This window comes from Boleophthalmus pectinirostris, unplaced genomic scaffold (assembly GCF_026225935.1).
Source record: "Boleophthalmus pectinirostris isolate CB_2022bp ecotype Guang Dong unplaced genomic scaffold, ASM2622593v1 HiC_scaffold_22, whole genome shotgun sequence".
Classification (NCBI taxonomy): Eukaryota; Metazoa; Chordata; class Actinopteri; order Gobiiformes; family Gobiidae; genus Boleophthalmus; species Boleophthalmus pectinirostris.
Genome location: NW_026571190.1, coordinates 34,903,222 through 34,922,494, shown reverse-complemented (window position 1 = coordinate 34,922,494; position 19,273 = coordinate 34,903,222). Strand labels below are relative to the sequence as shown.

The 19,273-nt window shown below is 39.5% G+C and overlaps 1 protein-coding gene across 1 annotated transcript in view; it reads left to right on the top strand.

Moving 5' to 3' along the window:
• The window catches only part of inpp4b (inositol polyphosphate-4-phosphatase type II B), a 718,149-nt gene that overhangs the window by 483,819 nt on the left and 215,057 nt on the right, over positions 1-19,273 (top strand). Inside the window, exon 7 of the mRNA XM_055158612.1 lies at positions 2,902-3,032. Coding sequence (XP_055014587.1) covers positions 2,902-3,032 — 131 coding nt within the window. The remainder of the gene's footprint in view (positions 1-2,901; positions 3,033-19,273) is intronic.

Below are 19,273 nucleotides of genomic sequence, written 5' to 3'. Positions count from 1 at the left end.
GAGTATTTTTTTTGTATATTTACTCAATTATTTTATTACAGCACTACAGTTTTGTTGTTTGTTTAGTGGAAGGAGACACATTTATGTAACACATTTGACATTTTCACAGTTTTAAGGATTAAAATGGGCGTGTTTCTTATTCACTTTGCGCAAGAAGTGATTTATTAAAAACTTTAAGTATCACAGCCACGATTTAGCCTTTATTTTTACTGAACCGTATCGAATCGATTTGAAATATATCGTATCAAATTGAAAGTGCACTGTATCGTGATATGTATCATGGTCTATGTATCGAGGTATGTATCGTATCGGCAACTTCTGAATGATACCCAGCCTTAATACATACATATACGCATCATAGATATCCAGTACATATACTCAATGTAAATGTTTATACACATATGCATAACACACTTATACATACATGCAGAAACATATTTTGGTTTATGGTCGTACATACTAATAATAATGTTATCGTAGGCACAAAGTTTTTCATTTATGATCGTACAAAATAAACAGTAATGAGAATGAAAAATTTAAGGATTTTTGTTTTCGTTTATGGTCGTACAAATTAATAATAGTAATGAAGAAGGCACAAAAGTTTATCGTTTATGATTGTACCAAAATAAACAGTAATGAGAATAAAAAAAAATTAAAAAAAAAGTTTCACAAGTGTGACATTAAACAGCTCTACTTTACATTTAATCAATTACATATGGTTTTATAGCTCAAAAATACCTAGAAAAACAGACGTTATGACTGTGAGCTGCATCGCCTCTCCACAGATCTGACCTGTAACTTGGTCTGGTTTGGTCTCCTTGAAGATAAAAAGGTTTATTAATGCCATAAGGTGAAACATTTCAGACAAAGCAATAACTTTCCATTTAGAAAAGCATTTGCCAGATTCTCCACCAGAAATGTTACACAATGCACCTTTAAAAAGTCTGAAAACTCAACAAAAAAATTAGAAAAAATGATTAAAAATGTGTTTTCAGGAGCCTGTGCTGCAAAGTACTTTAGTAGTAGTTTGACGTCTCAGTAACACATAGGTGCATTTAGCTCTGAAATGAATATACTAATAATGCTAAGAGTCTATTTGTAATTTCATCATTTTGTTTTTAGTCTTACCGTGTCTCAGTTGTCAGAGTGTTTGCCTCTGGTTGGTTCGACTCCCGACATAAACATCATTGATAAAGCAGTCAGCAGGTTGGAGGTGCAATTCCAGCTCCTACAGACAAATGCTGTTGTTGTGTCCTTAGGCAAGACACGTAACACTCGTCCCCGCCGTCTGTGTACACTGGTGTGTGAATGTGTGTGTGAATGCGTGAGTGGTTCCTTGATGTACAGTGTCTCTGAATGCCTTGAAGGTGGAAAAGCCTGATATAAAAATGTGACATTTTACCATTTATCATGCTTCATTATCTTCTCTTTTTTTTTTTTTTTTTTTTTTTTTTTTACAAGGTTTTCTTCTTTGAGCATTCACACATCACTCTGTTTCATCTTTCACCAGGTACAAATGCACAGTTTTTAAGTCCGTAAATCATTGACACACTTGTTTTAAGCATTTCTGACGCCTAATTGTGTTGGTTACACCTTTGCGCTTTTATCATCATGCTGCTCACGTTGCTAAGTAGCTTTTTTTTTTATTCAAAAGTTTATTTCTCACTGCTGCCAGTAGGTGGCCCTGTTATGCCCAATCCGATCAAAAGGAAAACTGCTGATTCAAAAAAAAACTGTGTATTTTTATAAGTAGGCTTTGGTTAAAGGCCCTATTTGTGAAACTCTCATTATTAGTCTGTACATGTCCAAAGCTCAAAATGCTCTGTTCCACCTTGGGATGTCATGAAGCGGTATTTTTCAAGTTAACAGCTCCTTTTGCCTTACAGCAGGTGTCAAACATACGGCCCGGGGACCAGATCCGGCCCTCTAAGACCTTTAATCTGGCCCTCTGCTGATTTTCTACTAAAATATTTTAATTATATTTTCTGTTAAAATATTGGTAATTTTCTGTGTCACTGAGCACATCAGCATCTCCAGCACCTCTGTGCATGGTCCCTCCCACCAGAGCAGCACAAATAAAGACTTGACTCTTTCCAAATGCTCTTGTTGACTGTGACACCCTCATCAACAAAATGTCAAAAATGAGAAAAGTGCAGGATTTTCCAAGAAAAATTTACTTATTCCTATTTACGTACAAGTTAATGTTAAAACATTGTGTTGAAATAAAATTTTTCTTAAAGTTTCAGGTTGTTCATAATATTATAATATTTTGTAAAAGAAAGAATTCATCAATTAAAAAAGATTTCTGTAAGATTTGCGTTTCTCTGTACAAATATTTGAACTTATTGCTATTTTTGGGGTTTATATGCCATGAGTTTTCTGATCCGGCCCCTTTGGGATCAAAGTAGGTTGGATACGACCCCTGGACCAAAATGAGTTTAACACCCCTGCCTTACAGAGGGATTTTTGTTTGAAAGAGCTCAACCTCAATATGCAGAGTTTGTGTGTTAAACATGTGTGAATGAAACAAAACAGAACTCCATGTATGTTTTTGATGATAACATAACATAACATAAATCAGAAAATAGCGTATTATGGGACCTTTAATCTCTAAAACATAAAGAGACAAAATACAAATAAAGCATAATCTGTCCACTTTAACCCCATTTTAGAAGTTCCTTGGTGTTCAAACTTTAATCACAAGTCTCAAGTCTGTGTTTTCACCTTGTAGTGTGAGATGATAAATCACACCGAGCCACACAAAAGAGTGTTGAGTATTGATTCTGCAGCATATAGGCCATGTCCTGTCAACACGACGCCACATGTACCGCGTGTGCGTCAGAGTCCAGAGGTAAACCTGTGATTTATGAGCGGCCATTGTGTTTGTGTGTTGTGATGCAGGGTACAGGACCTGAAGGAGCTGGGGGACCTCTCTCCTCACTGGGACAACCTGAGGAAAGAAGTGATGAACCGCTATGGAGGAGTCATCAGCTCATACCAGGAGACACTCACGGAGATGGACAAGATCACAGGTAAGACTCATCTGTGTCTGTGTGAAGTTGATGACTAAAATAATGTTTGCCTGTTTTCTAAATCATTCATGTTTTTCTGTAGTACAAACAGACAGTAACACGTAATATTTACCGCATTTTTCAGACTATAAGGCTACGTTCAGACTGCAGCCTGAAGTGACCCAAATCCAATTTTTTGGCCCCTATGTGACCTGTATCTGATCTTTTAATGACAGTCTGAATGACACAGATTAGATTTTTTCAAATGTGACCCAGGCCACTTGGATATGTGCTCCTGAAACCGATACATATCTGATCTTTTGACATGCGACTTCAGTGTGAACGGCCAAAGCGCATTCATCCACCTACACGTTATCAACAAGCCACAAACGTCACTATTCTGCGCTGAAGTAGGCGGAAATTGTTAATGAACTCCGTGTCACTGAAGCGAAGCACATCACCACTCACCACTCTTGGCTTCGTCTCCACATCCACACGTTCCTTTCAACGGACGTTTCTGCCACTGCCGCACAAAACACCACGGCCAAAAACCTCGTCCTTCTCCTTCTCAGTCTCCTCCTTAAAACAAGTAAGTTGTTCATGTTCTGGCTGCGATACGAGAGGAACTTTAAAATCTCCAGCTGCTCAATGCTCGCGTCCATGTTTGGACAACTTCCATAAACACAGAGCACGCTCGCTGCGGTTGATGTCATCGTGTCTCCAGTGCACATGCGAGACACTTTCGGGCCGTTTAATAGTTCACACTGGAGTCACATACAAGTCACATTTAATTGGAAATGTGAACGACCTCGTAAAAACATCGGATTTCACAAAAAAATCAGAATTGAGCATTAAGCCCTGCAGTCTGAACGTAGCCTAAATCGCTCCGAAGTATAAGTCGCACCAGCCAAAAAATGGAGAACAGAGCTTTCTCTGGCTATTTTATATTTTATAATATAGTTTCACTCTTAATATAGACTGCCAGGGGAGTTAAACTATCAGATTTTTCCTTTTTTGATGATGATTTGATGATTTCTTTCCTTTTCCTCCTGAGTCGTCTCACTGGATGCACACGCCTGTGTCCACGCGGTGTTTCAGTTTGCTTCACACCCTCCAGGGAATGTTGATGGCATCAGCTGCAGAGTATCATTAGGCAGAATGTTCTGAAATTTTAAAAGTATCATATTTTTGGGATTATAAATTGCTTCGGAGTATAAGTCACACCAGCCAAAAAATGTGTCATGAAGAAGAAAAAAACAAATATAAGTCACACTTTTTGGGGGAAATGTATTTTATCAAATCAGAGACCAGGCACCCACATTTCATCTTAAAAGTCAAATTATAGTAATAACAATAGAACAGAGAACAACAGACTGTTAACGTCACATATGAACAGTTCTTCAGATAAACTATAACATAAACAACAGAACAGAACAAGTTTACCAAACTCTCCATCTCACTCCAAATCACTAAATCCATTCAATTCTTCATCCGCTTCCTCTTCTGTGTCGCTGTCGTCAGACTCAGCATCAGTTCCAGTTAAAATTATTCCGGCCTTTCTGAATCCCGACAGGATGGTTTCGTTGTCACTGAAGTCCAGGCTTTGTCCATCCATCCAGTGACTTCCATGGTCAGACTGATGACAATGAAATTTTTAGAAGATAATGATGAATTTGAAATCTTGTATTTATGGAAATTAGAATTTATTCATTTTGATTGTTTTAATTTATTAATGATGAATTGGAGTGCTTTTCTTTTCTTTTTTTTTTTTTTTTTCCCGATGCATGGAAATGATCCGACATGTTTACTTCTGTGTACTGTATGTATGTGATGTAAGCGTGTACGCGACGTGAGCAGATCTGACCAGAGTTTTGCGTCTTGGGCAGTGTAAATGGAAACGCTACAGTGGAGCGTATTCAACTTTTCCATTCAGGATGGTTGTTTCAGATTTTTGAGTTTTTAAGCCCCAAAAACGCCGTCACCGTCTAAACGAAAGGCACTTCCGATAAAATATTTGGTAGTTTTTACCCACAAGCCCTTATTTTAGTTTATTTTTTGTCAAGTAAAATGATCTTACTGCATGGACAGATATTTTCACTAGTCATTTTCTGATAGATTTACGTGTTTATATCTTAAATTTTGGCCCTTTTGTGCAGTATATCTGTGTAATCCACAGTGGTCGATGGTCTTAAACTAGTCTGTGTGCTTGTATACTTGTTCTGAAACAGCTCAAGTCATTCTAAACTATTCAAGAAAGGTTCATTTATGTTTTGTGAATGCGACTTTTTTAGTTTCGATACCTGCTTTAATGAGTATCTAGTTTCTATACAGGTTTTAATATCGATTAGTATCAGGTTTTCAATACTTGTTGCCTGTAGTTGAGTATCACACAGAGCAGCTGCAATCGTAGTACTACAATGATGAAGTTATGTGAAAGTCCAAGCGTCTGGTCCCTGCGTGCCCAATCACACCCACCTCACGTCCGATTGGGTAAGTCCTAAAAGACCCCAGCGCTTTCAATTGCAGGATAGATTCTCTGCAATTTGTGTCAATGGGAAGCTTAGTGAAAGGTAGTTTCATTTATCTGCATCTCCTGTCAAAGCGTCTCCTTGGCAACAGACTTTTCATCCGCACCAACAGTTAAGAATGCGTTTGCGGCTGGGAAACGTTATAGCTACAAAATAAATTGCTACCAACACATTCTCTTACATGTTTTGTCTTTACACCAAAGGGCTCTTATTACTCTATTTTCTGATCCGTGTTATAATGTTGTTTGTCATTAAAAACGTACCTGGAGTTGTGTTTTGTTTCAGTTGCCACGTTTACATGAGAGCTTTAATTCTGAAAAATAAATTCCGCTTTAAAAAGACCATGTAAACACTTAAATCCTAATGAAAATGGTTATTCGGAATCAAACTTGTGTGGTTTATTCAGATTTTAAAGCCACAATAATTTATTCCTCGATCATGTAAACGTTTAGCCTGGTTCATCAGCTGGTTGCCGTTTGACCTCACAGCATTAGGATTTGTTCGGTCAACGGTAGGCAGGTACTTTTTTTATTTATCCAATCGCTGCTATTTGGTCGTGACGTATGTAATGCGCCAAATTCCATAGGAAGAAGGGCAATAACGTCTTCCCCCTTGATAAAATTCACCAAACATTCTCTTTATTCTGGCTTTAAATTCTCAATCTCAGGAATCGTTACCAACACAGAATGTCTGTCTTCGTCTACATCCATCTCGACCGCTTTGTTTACTGTTGTGCTGTTCCACAAAATGGACCTAGACAGGCGCTTGAGTTTGATGTCATGGCTTCACAGCTCTTCGCTGATTGGCCGGTGCGCGGTCTACAACTTCCGGGGTTCTTGCAAACCATCTAGTGTATTCTGATTCCTGATCAAATCGCTGGAGAGAAATAAAATTGAGCGGAGGCACAAGGTGGCACCAGCCTGGCTAGTAAACGTTTATTCTTCTTAAAAATAATTCAGCTCATTCAGTGCACGCTCGTTGGGTCGCCCTCCTGACACGACCCGGACGATCCGGCTCCACCAGTCCTCGCTTCGAACTTTCATCCACGTCTCTTTGGATTTGTGAGCGGGATGCGGGCGTGGGCTGAGGTAGAGCAGCCGTTGACTCAGTTTGTCTTCTTCCTCCCTTCTCCGATACTCTTCCCTTCTCCTCCTCAGCCGACAGACGTAAAGCGTGATGACAGAATTCTCCAGCTGCTTCTTAATTATCACCGGAACGCAGAAAAACATTTGGATCATGTTTATGTCTGTGGCGTAACGACAAACTGAGACGACAAAAAAGCCGGTAGCAGCTGAAGTGTGTGTTTTCTTCCGGTCGACGTAAATACGTTGGTGTCCCTGTCCAATCAGAACCCTTCCCAACCCCCAGACTATGAGCAGAATTAAATAAAGGCGGTTAAACATATTTTCAATGTAAATCTCAATTTGGAATTATTATTTTCTTGTAAACTAAAAGAAGGATATTTTAAATACTGAACTATTTAATTCAGAACAACTAATTCAGAATAAAAAACATCATGTAAACTTGGCCATTTTAAATTCATCCGTTTTGACCTTTTTTTTTAGGTTTCCTTCTTCATTGTAAATCGTGATATCTTTCTAGTTACCAAGCAGCTACATAGTACACTAGACCAAAACTCCTCTAATACACAGAATTTTTTATTTGACAGATAAAAATGTAAGAAGTAATGTTTAAAATGTTAGAAAAAACGTTTCTTTTGTGTAAATTGAGTCAAACCTTTGGACAGATTTTAGAAAAAGTGTGACGTCAGCTCTCTAAAATAGAACTCTGTACTTCCTGTAATTTTCAACATCATTTTCCATTTTTCTTCTCAAATTGCTTCTTGATTGGTGTAAAACAATAATTTACTTTTACAGCAGGTATTACCTCACCAAATAAAGTTAAAATTAGACAATCATCAAAACCGCCATATGAACTTTGAAGGTCCATTGTGTAACTTTTCTGGTGGAGGATCCATCAAACGCCCAACTCCAAAACTGTTGTGTTTGACGTTGACGAATGTTTCACAGTGTGGCATTAAACCTTTCTATCGTCATGGAGACCAAACCGGACCAAGTTACAGGTCAGATCTGTGGAGAGGCGACGCCGCTCACAGTCAGGATATTGTTTTTCTAGGTGTTTTTGAGCTTTAAAACCACCTGTAATTGAATAAAAGTAAAGTAGAGCTGTTTAATGTCACACTGCGGAACATTCGAAGCAAAGCAATGACATATCTACAGAAACAAGAAGGTGAAAAGTTCCACAGTGCACCTTTACCCTTGTGTGGTCCTATATACAACACCGTATATCACCACATCACGAAACAATAACTGTTTGTACACAGAGAAAATATAATGATAGTATTTTTTGTCTGAAAAGTCTGGGACAATGAAGAGCCCAGAAGTGTATTTGACAATAGATTGGTTTGACAGACAACAATAGAAAATTAATTTAGGCGTATTTTTTGGATGATGAAAATGTTATGTGTGCAACAGGGGGTGGAGAGCAAACATTGGAAAGTTTTTGAAGGTTTATATTAAGAAAAAAACTTTAAAATGTTTCGAGGAGGACTATTATTTTTGAAGATATTGGTGAAATTGTGGTGGAGCTGTCTTTTGCTACACGTTTTCACCCAGTACCTCGGCATTGCCCTGCAAAAATCTATGGCAGAGTCTCTGTTTTTGAGAGAAATGACTAAACTGAAATTCACAAATGTTGAACTCTATCATTATTTATTTGTGCAGAGAAGATGCTGACACTGGTGCCAATTTTGGTTTCTCTGGGATGTGCCCAGTAATTACATCTTGATGGCCACATACCAGGACAAAATCTCTGCATGCTGACAGTTTCACAGCAAATTATAATATCTGACTTGTCCCCCGCTCGATTTGAAACTATCAATCAATCAATCCTTATCACTTTATTTGTCCTCGGGAGGCAGCTTAAGCACATCGAGCAGAAAAATACAATAATAACAGAAAAAGCTCAAACAGAAGTCTCAGTGCAGCGCCAACAGGTGGAGTCATCAGGTCCAAGGCAACATGAGGGTGGGTAATATCCCTCAGGACAAAAGTGTCCCTCCTCTCGGCAGAACAGCGGTGTCCAATGCCAAGTGAACTGCCCAAATATTTCTGCCATATTTGGTGCAGAAAGCCCATTGCATTGAATAACCTTATGTCCCGTCAATCATAATTTTGGCACTGCCTTTTTATGACCTCCTGTATAAAGCTGTGATTTTATATTTCATTACTTAACTTTCTATTTTATTTTGACTTGGACATTTACATTTATAGAATTATGTCCTATTTGACACTAAACTCTTGCTCTTTTTTGCTACGTACACTACCGTTTAAAAGTTTTAGAACACCACACTTTTTCTAGATTTTTACCAATTACTGTTTTCTGTTGACTAAAACGTATTCTAAACTTTTGGTTCATGAAAGTGTCCACCTTTGGCAGATATAACAGCTGAACACACTCGTGGCTCGTTCTTTTTACAATAGAAATCAAATATTCTTCAGAAAGTTCTTCCCAAGTCTGTTGCAGAAGTTTCCATAAATGTGTGGCACTTGTAGGTTGTTTGACTTTCACTCTTCTGTCCAGCTCGATGGGGTTTAAGTCTGGATACTGCGCAGGACACTCCATGTTTTCAAGCTTTACATCTTGTTCTTTTTTCCTGAGGTAGTTTTGGCAGAGCTTGGACTTGTGTTTTGAATTCTCTGTCTATTTTCATACATAAGGTGCACTGGATTATAAGGCGCATTAAGTGACTCAAATATACACTGAGTAATAATGTGTTTAATGCAGCTTTGCGCACATTTGTTTATGTTTTACAGAAACAAAACTTAAAACCACATGGCTAATTTGCATAAACTATAAGTTGAGCTATAGGTTCAGCTTCTGTCAGAATAAAGAACATGACTCAGTGGAGGATGTGTGAAAATCAGTTCAAGGTCAGTCAGCATAACCAGAAATAATACGTAAGGCGCACCGGATTATAAGGCGCACTGTTGATTTTTCCAAAAAAATTAAGGGATTTTATGTGCGTCTTATAGTTTAAAAAATATGGTACCTCAAGTTTTAAACAAGGAAAAACAGTAATCAGTGTTTCCCACAGAAAATTGGGTAGGCAAGGTGAAAAAGTGAGGAGAGGGGGCTGCGTGGAGACCCCCCAAAAAAATTTCTTGCAACCCACCTAAGGGTCGCAACTCAGTCTTTGGGAAACAATGATTTATACTAAACAAAAAGTAAAAGGTCTTAACTGTTAACATCACGAGGTGGAACAGAGCATTTTGACAGAGCATTAGGACCTTAAGCAAAAAGACTTTCGACTACAGAGATGTCGGACGGATTATAAGGCGCATTAAGTGAAACAAACGACGACACTTCAGACTTGAGACTTTTTTCTTTCCTACGAGGAGGACTCAAATATACATTGAGTAATAACATGTTAAATGCAGCTTTGCACACATTTGTTTATGTTTTACAGAAACAAAACTCAAAACCACATGGCTAATTTGCTATAAGTGATAAAAAAAACAAAAAAACAGCTTGCTCCTTGTGCACTGATGCGGTTGAAATTGTGAAAATCAGTTCGAGGTCAGTAAGCATAACCAGAATTAATACATAAAGCGCACCAGATTATAAGGCGCACTGTTGATTTTTTTTTAAATTAAGGGATTTTAAGTGTGTCTTATAGTTTGATAAATATGGTACCTCAAGTTTTAAACAAGGAAAAGCAGTAATCAGTGTTTCCCACAGAAAATTGGGTAGGCACAGACTCAGTTTTATGTGGGGTTCTCTTTTCTTGCAACCCACCTGAGGGTCATGACTCAGTGTTTGGGAGACAATGATCTATTCCAAAGAAAGTAAATGGTAGCTCTCAACATCACAAGGTGGAACAAAGCATTTTGACAGAGCATTAACTCTTTCCCCCATGAAGACGACATTTGACGACCCCCCCCGTACCCTTAATGACGTCTTTTGACACCTCCGCTGTATCACTAAAGACGTGATTTGACGACCATTAGAAACGGCTCAGTTTTTCACATGTAAACAGAGACTGTGATAGGTGGGGACCACTACAACCCACACTAGACTGACCAATAGGATTCAAGGATATGTTTTCGCCGATTTTTTCCAAAGTTAATCGAAGTAGTGACGATGGCAACACGAAACACGTGCAATGGAAAGATCGCAGCGCTGTGGCACACAGTTTTAGAAATAATGAGGAGCGGACGTATTTTATGGATAAGTTTAGAGAAAGTGACTTTTATAGATTTCAAAGTGATGATGAAGTTGATTATAAAGTGGAAAACAGCAATAGCGATGGACTTTCAGAGAGTGAAACTTACGAAGGTGAGAATGCCCCTGATGCGTCTGTGTGGAGTCCTGCGATTTCAGAACAAACTATCTGAGCTTTATACTCGATTATGAACCAAAATTGCCCTGAAATCTGGATGTTGCCCAGGTTAGTCCTTTGAAACATTTCAGTCTTTTTTTCCAAGATGCAATGTATAACAGAATCGCTACAGAAACAAACGCTTATGTGGAGCTCTGCACACGAGAAAGTGACCAAGATGACAAATACTGGACACCCACTGATGGAGAAGAGTTTTATTATTATATTATTATAATAAGCTAAATGAGTTGAATAAGTTAAATGAGTTGAAAAAGTTAAATAAGTTGAATAAGATGAATGAGTTGAATAAGTTAAATGGAAAAAAATGAATTAGGTCCACACAGGTGTACAACAGGTAAAAACAGGTGTACACTTGGCTATACTGTATCTGGTGATATGAAATCTGTTTAAATACTTTGACAAAGTATATTTAAATTTTTTTTTATGAATTTAGTACTCAGAACATGCAGATATCAGATGCTGAATGTAGTTTTTTGTTTTCGATTCTGCACCTGACCAGGTAAACTCTCATTTTCAGTGAGCTGTTATAAACCTGTAAATGAGTTGAATCACATTTAAACATCCATAAATGAACAATTCAGAGTCTAAGGTTTCCAGAGATACCGAATATGTCTGTGTTACAATTAAGTTCATGAGTGTGAAAATCATTTATAATCACTCGTGGAAGTCTGTTTTCTTTTATGCAGTTATACTCTGTGGGTAGCTCTAGTCATATATGTACGGGTTGTTCCTAGTCGGCGTCCAGGGGGGGGGAAAGAGTTAAGACCTTTAAGCAAAAAGACTTTCGACATGATTTTTTTAACTTTTTTGAGTCTTTTAACGAGACAGTATCACAATAGTTAATTTACTGCTACGTCCCTATTACTCGATATAGAAATTCCAATATTGCGGCACTGGCTGTTCCCATCAAATATCCAGTCTCGGTCCCAAGAACAATGCGGACATTATCTGCTAATAGACTGCCCAGTCACTTCCGATGCTCCTCTATAATCTCTCCCCATGCATAGTTTAGTGTGGACAAAAGCACTGCATGATAACTGATTCATTTTCGTCTAATCCCTATAATGAGATATTTGTCTGTTTTGGCTTTCTGCGTTGGCCTGCTGATAAGACATAATGGTAGCTATAAGCCCCTTCTCCGGCCGAGCTGCGAGAGAGAGCGAGAAAGAAAGAAAAAAGAAGAATGGATTATGTGCTGTTGGTCATTACGGCTCCTGACAGGTCCCCCGTGTGGTTGGCGGGGCGCAATGCGGAGAGAGGCGCTCTAATCCTGGGCTGTGCTTAAACTTCACACACTTCGCCGTATGTGCAAACTCTGCAGATTAATTACTGATAACAAATGTCGGAGCGTGTCGGGGCTGACAGGAGAGCTAATATGGAGGAGGCGGGAGGGCGTGGGTTGCCCGGGTGGTTGCCACGGTGGTTGCCATGGTGGACCCTGACATGACAAGACCTCGCGGATAATTATACGACTGAAAATAAAGTTTGCATGCACCACTGGAATCTATTAAAGAGCATGTGCTGTGTTATGCAGAATGGACTGTTTTGAACCGTGTGGGAATATTGTTCATTGTTCATCATTAAAAACATACTTGGAGGTGCATTTCAGTTCATACACACGAGTTTCAGTAAAAGTCCTTGTCCTCTAAACCTCACAAAACACTTTCAGATTTTCTGGGATTGTGTAGTCAAAGATAAAGAGCATGCACAGGAAAACTGACTGACCTTTCTACCTTGTTTTAAAGTTGTCCTTCATCAAAAACATGCCTGAAAAGGTTTTAGATGCCATCCATGCATGTTTTAATAATCTAGCAATCTTTCCCGCCTGTACAATAAATACGATCCTGTACAAGGCTCCACCCACAATCCTACATCACCATTGTTCCCACAATAGCCAGGTTGGCGCCACCTAGTGCCTCCGCTCAATTTCATTTTTCTCCAGCAACTAGATCAGGAATCATAACACCCTAGAAAGTGTGCAAGAATCCCGGAAGTCCAATCAGCGAAGAGCTGTGAAGCCATGACGTCAAACTCAAGCGTCTGTCTGGGTCCCTTTTGTGGAACAGCACAACAGTAAACAAAGCGTCGAGATGCACGTAGACGAAGACAGACATTCTGGGTTGGCGACGATTCCCGAGATCGAAAGAGACTGTTTGCTGAATTTTATTAAGGGAAAAGACGTTATTGCCCTTCTTCCTACGGGATTTGGCGCATTACATATGTCACAACCAAATAGCAGCGATTGGTTAAATAAAAAAAAGTACCCGCTGTTGTTGAAGTTTTCAGCTTGTCCAAGAAAGGGTGGAAGTAAAAGGCTGGAGACCAACTGGATGTCTTACGCAGGAGAAGTTTATTTACCATCAATGATACAGGCCCAGGGGGGGACTTGAAAAGTCAACATAGTATGATTTCAAAAGTGAATATAGTATGATTTTTGAGTTTTCAAGCCCCTTTTACTAAGCTTCCAGAGGAGGAGGTTTATAAAGCAAGTGGTGAGACTATGAAGGCCAGTAGGCGCCAGTTAGTCAGCAATATGCCACAATTTAGATAATGGTGCCAATGGTGTGCCAAGGGAAGATCATTGTGTAAATATATCTTTTGTGTCAATGTTAAACTGAAATTCTCTTACACCCGCCTACCAGCGAGCAAACCAATCCTAATGCTGTGAGGTCAGACAGTTTCCACGAAGTGAAACCGGCTGAGGAATAATCAGACTAATTTGTGTTTAGTCTTCGCACTGGAGTATAAGTCACAGGAAACAGCCAAACTATGAAAAAAGTGCAACTTATGGTCTGAAAAATACGCTACACTATTTTCTGATCTGTTATAATGTTGTTTCCTCATCACAAACGGACCTGGAGTTGTGTTTTACTTCATTCACACATGTTTAACGCACAAACCTACATAATTACGTTGTGTTCTCAATCTGGAAACACCATGGTGGAACAGAGCATTTTGAGCTTTGAAGACGCACACAGACTAATAATAAAGGATTACTCAAACATGTGAATGAAACAAAACACAACTCCAGGTCTGTTTTTGAGGCGGTAATAACAAAAGCAGTACAACAAAAGCTCACAAGGGTACGTTTTGAGTAATATAGGGCCTGCATATTCTGCTCACAGTTTACAGGTTGGAAAGAATTTCTAATCGTGCAGTTCTGTTCTTCTCCTCGTTTTGCAAATTATTCATATTCTTGTGACGGGAGTGGGGCAGTTTAGGCAGCTCTTTTGGCTGTAGATCTCTGGGATTTGTAGTTCCAGGGCATGTACTAGTATTCTTTTCATTTAACTTATGGTGGTATCTTTGCAGCTGTCTTGTCATTAATAATATATGATGTGGCTGTGGCTCGGTCTTCTACATCTACTTTCTAAATCTTAGGGGGCTGAACAATTTGAGAAAAAATGTCTCACAATTATATTCAGGGTTTTGTTCAAAGCTCATGTTTTAAAGGACCCATCTCATCCAAAATAACTCTTTTCACATTGTATCTTCTGCACATAAACGAGCACAATTTGGGTTTTGGAACATCCATTACACAATAGTTATGAAATCTTACTGATTTCTTGGAGGCGTCACAGACCAGGAACTATGAAAGACCAGCTATTCTGAGTGAGCCGCCCTTCCTCCGCCCATCTCAGGGAAGGAGGGGAAGGCAGAAGGCATAATTGGGCAAACTTGAATCCTATAATAATGTTAGAGCAAATTAGGCCATCATAATCTGTACAGGCTGCCATTATAAATCAGTGGTCGTAATGACGGAGGTGCAAGGTGTAATCGCTATTTTGTTATTGTGTAGAAGCACTGAAGACAACTCAGAACTCAGAATAAAATGATGCCCTAAGTTTGTTGTTAGTATCAATGTAATACTGTATTTTCCGGGCTATTAGATGCGCTCTTAAGCCTCTAATCCCATCAAAAAACGACAGAGCGCCCCGCAATCCAGAGCGCCCTATACACGAATCCACTCGAGTGTCCCAGCACAACTTCAGTAAACTACAAAGCCGCACCACCCGCAGAACACGCAAACACACACGGAGCAGACAGCGACCGCATAGTGAAAAACACAAACAGACACACTCATCACTCCACGCCGACGAGGAACGGAACGGAGGAACGAACCGAAAAAGCGAGTGCAATGTGCCACTTCTAGACACAACTGAACAACTGAGTCACTGCGAACACGCCGACAATCCAGCGGTCCCAGACAGCACCCTCCCTACACACGCCACAACTGAACAAAGCCCAGAGTCACCGTGAACACCACAAACAAAGTCCCACTGACCCATCCAACTGTTGTGTTTCGTTTAAAGTCCTGTACAGTTTATTTGTTAAAAAAGTTTGAAAATAGACCATTTAATGACAGTGCGTCTTATAATCCAGAGCGCCTAATAGTGCGGAAAATACGGTATGTAACGTTTGTCAAACTAAAACAGGTAGAATGACATGAGAGATGACATGTATATTGAAATTATATGTCGGATAATCTTAAAAAATAAACGCTGCAGCTTGCTTTTAGTTCTCTTCAGCGGTTTACTAGCGGTAAACTTACAGATGTAGGATCGCCATCACTGGATCCTAGTATCGTGGGAACAGCATCCTTTTCCAAAGTGTCGCTTCTGCTTCGTTGTAAGTCCAGTTCTAAAATACCTGTAGTTATCGAAGCAGTCTTTGGTGAAGTGTCGCTCGCGAACAAAAATATTCTTGGGGACCTTTTTGTCAGTGTTCCCAGAAATAAACTCCAAGTGAAGCGCTTTCTGCTACGTTAAACGCGTCATAGGTGTAGCTGCCGCATCATCGTTGTAGCAGCTTTAGTTTGTTGTCTTGTGGGAGGGTGGCAGAAATACTCTGCAATTTGTTAAAAAAAATAACGCCGAATCAATCTAAAAACCACTTCGGTGACATATACAAGGCCCACGCATCACACTTAGAAGGTAGAAAGCTCTGAAAAGTTGATTTTGCATGAGATGGGCCCTTTAAACACATACAGGAGAATTGATAAAACTAAAATGAACTGACAAACTAATACAAGAGTCATACTGTAGCGTTTTTAGAGCCTTTTTTATGCAGAGTTTTGTTGGACATTTTGTTGTCTGTAAAGGAAATTATGGTACTTGTAAAATTGCAGCATTTGTGATACTCGCCGCAGCCATTTGTTTTGATTGCGATTCATTTTGCCGTTTGGTGGGTTTGAGAAGTGGATAGCTGAAGATAAAAGCTGACATACATGTATTTTAAAAAGCTTTAATCATGATGTGATCAAAGTAGTCTCTAAAATTGACTTCAAACCCTATGAAGAACTACAACTTTGTCCGTGATTAAAGAGGGGCTGTTAGGCAAAATCGGCCTTTTGGAGCTTTCTACCGTGTTATAACGTTGTTCCCTCATCAAAAACATGAAGGGGTTTTAGACCTCATCCATGCATGTTTGAGTCATTTAGCGATCTCTCCTGGGCCCAATGGTTAGCTGTAAGATTCTGTCCATTACTCGGCCCACAAGCCTATGTACGGGTAACACTTTTACATTTCACAACACACAACAACATTCCAAGTTTCAAATTTTACAAAACACGTAACACTTGTGTTGCAGAACACAGGCACAGAAATGATTTAGGTTGTCTTTTCCACAGTGAATATTTATTATGAAGCCACACAAAAAAGTTAAACCGGCTCATCTTGTGCCTTGCTGCGGTAAAAAAAACACCTGCCTAGTTCAAGGTACACGTACAAAACCAGTGCGGGGCGTTCAAATGCACCTTGTAAAAACAGCAATGTTCAGAATTTAAAATAATAACACCATAAAAACAATAGGGGGTGTCAGTGAACCTCAAAATAATTAATGTTTACATTAATTCACAACAATCATGTATCACTGTAAATCAATTAGTCAAGTCTCTCACACTTGTACAAGCGCCGAGACAAATTTACATGTGGCAAAAACACAAATACAAACCCCCAAAATAAATTAACAAGACAGTTCTGAATGGAACGGGAATGTCCTGAAAAAGGGAAGGAACACATGTGGTACCTGCATATGTGCATACGGGCGAGCTCCTCCCACCCGTGTGGCGTCTGTAACGTGTACGCTGTGGAGCGTTTGGGCCAGTCAGAGCGAGAGCTGCTAGAGCGGAGCTTGGCTAAATCTTATAAAGAAATTTAAAAGTTTATGTTGTGAAAATAGAAAAGAATCCCTACAAAATCGGACATTTGTGAAAGCTTTCAGTGCCCTGTCAGACACTGGTCGAATTGGGTTGAATTCCCCAAAAAATGTATTGTGGCGCTGCAGTACCTGGAGCGGCCACTAGTTGGTCTCCAGCGGGGACAGAGGGGGAGCACCTTATCCAGTTTTTATTATAGATCGCTTTTCACTTCCTGCTTGTTTCGCACGTTGTTTGTCACTTCCACTTTTTACGACATTCCCTTTTCGTCATAAAGGGATGTGTTCATGTGTTTCGGGGGTTTGTGTTTTTGCCACATGTAAATTCATCTCGGCGTGTTTCGTGTTTTGTAAATTTGTTTGCACATTTGCGAATGTGTTTGGTGAAACGTAATTTTGGTTTGAAACTTGTTAATGTGTGTTGTGAAATGTTAAAGCGTTTTGGACTTGCCGGTCACAGTACGTACGTCATCCACGCTCCCACATGACAATCCTCCATAAATACACAAAAACATGATACAAAACTGTACACAACAACTTCATAAACCTTATGCGATGTGCAGTCATTTCTTTAGTAGAATGCACAGCAATACACGCATCAAGAATCTCAGACTTCCGGTCATTGCACAATTCATACTGGGAAGGATTTTCCGAAAAAGTGAGCATCAAACCGCCATGTTTGATTTTACAGTGGGATGTGTGTATTGACAAAGCCGATCTTTTCTAGTCTTTTGAACCATATCGCTTTTGTTTCTGGTTCTGATATTGTCATATTTTAGTTTTGGGATTCGGACATCGTTAATTGTGTGGTTGTTGGATCCTAACAGCGGAAAACGGCTCGAGAAATTGGTTTGTGAATTCCATAAATGCAAAAGGGAATCAAATGTGTGTGACTGCAAACCTCTGTTTAAACTGTTTCCCTTCCCAACGCCCAACGGAATTAAAAAATAGTGAAAGGCAAAAGTGATGGGTAGTATTGATCCACGGGAAAGACGAAAAAGGAAACCTTTGACTGCCTAAGTCATCCTGAGTTTGCAGTGAACATTTGGTATGTGGAGCGCCAACAAAGCGGGATCCCGTTTGTTAAGCGAGAGCTGCAGAAGACAAACAGGCTGAGCTCGCACTTTCTTGTTCTTGTGGCTTTACAGCAACATCACGTCTTGTCTCTTTGCAGTGGAAGCTGTTTCTTGGCGAACAGCTGGTGCCTCTCGCTTTGGCGTCGACTTTTTAAATTCGTAACCAAGACTGAGTCTGAGTGAGGGATCGGGGTTTTGCTTTGATGGCGCTCCACATACAAAATGTTCCCGGCAAACTCGGGATGATTTAGGCAGTCAAAGATGACTTTTTTCGTCCTTCCTGTGGATCAATCCTGCCCATCACCTTCACCTTTCACTATTTTTCAATTCCGTTGGGAAGGGAAAGAGTTTAAACAGAGGTTTGCAGTCACACACATCTGATTCCATTTTGCATTTATGGAGTTCGCAAACCAATTTCTTGAGCCGTTTTCCGCTGTTAGGATCCAACAACCACACAATTAACGATGTCTGAATCCCAAAGCTAAAATATGACAATATCAGAACCAGAAACAAAAGTGATATGGTTCAAATGACTTGAAAAGATCGGCTTTGTCAATAGACACATCCCACTGTAAAATCAAACATGGCGGTTTGATGCTCACTTTTTCGGAAAATCCTTCCCAGTATGCATTGCGCAATGACCGTAAGTCCGAGATTCTTCATGCGTGTATTGTAATGTAACAGTCTCTGAAGGGGGGAAGGGCAAAAACAAAAGTTCAAGTTCAATAAAACGTGTTAAAATGTTGTGTTTGGCAAATACAGCATTTCCAAAACACTAAAAGGTAAAAAATTGATCTAAATATATTATGTGTTAATACCCCAATGAAGTAAAATACCCCCTCTTTAATAAACAAAACTTTGGCATTTTAAATGTGTCTTGACTAAAAATGACACTCTGGCCTATAGTTCAACTTCCCTGACTGCATCCCCAGGAGAACAGGTCACTTTGTACTTTGCTTTTCCGTCCTCGCTCCCTTAAATCGAAATCCCTGTCGTCTGCTTATGTCTGTGGGTCAAATGAAGAAATATAAGACTGAACATCCAAATGGGAGGTGGTCCAAACTGCAGGCAGCAAAATAA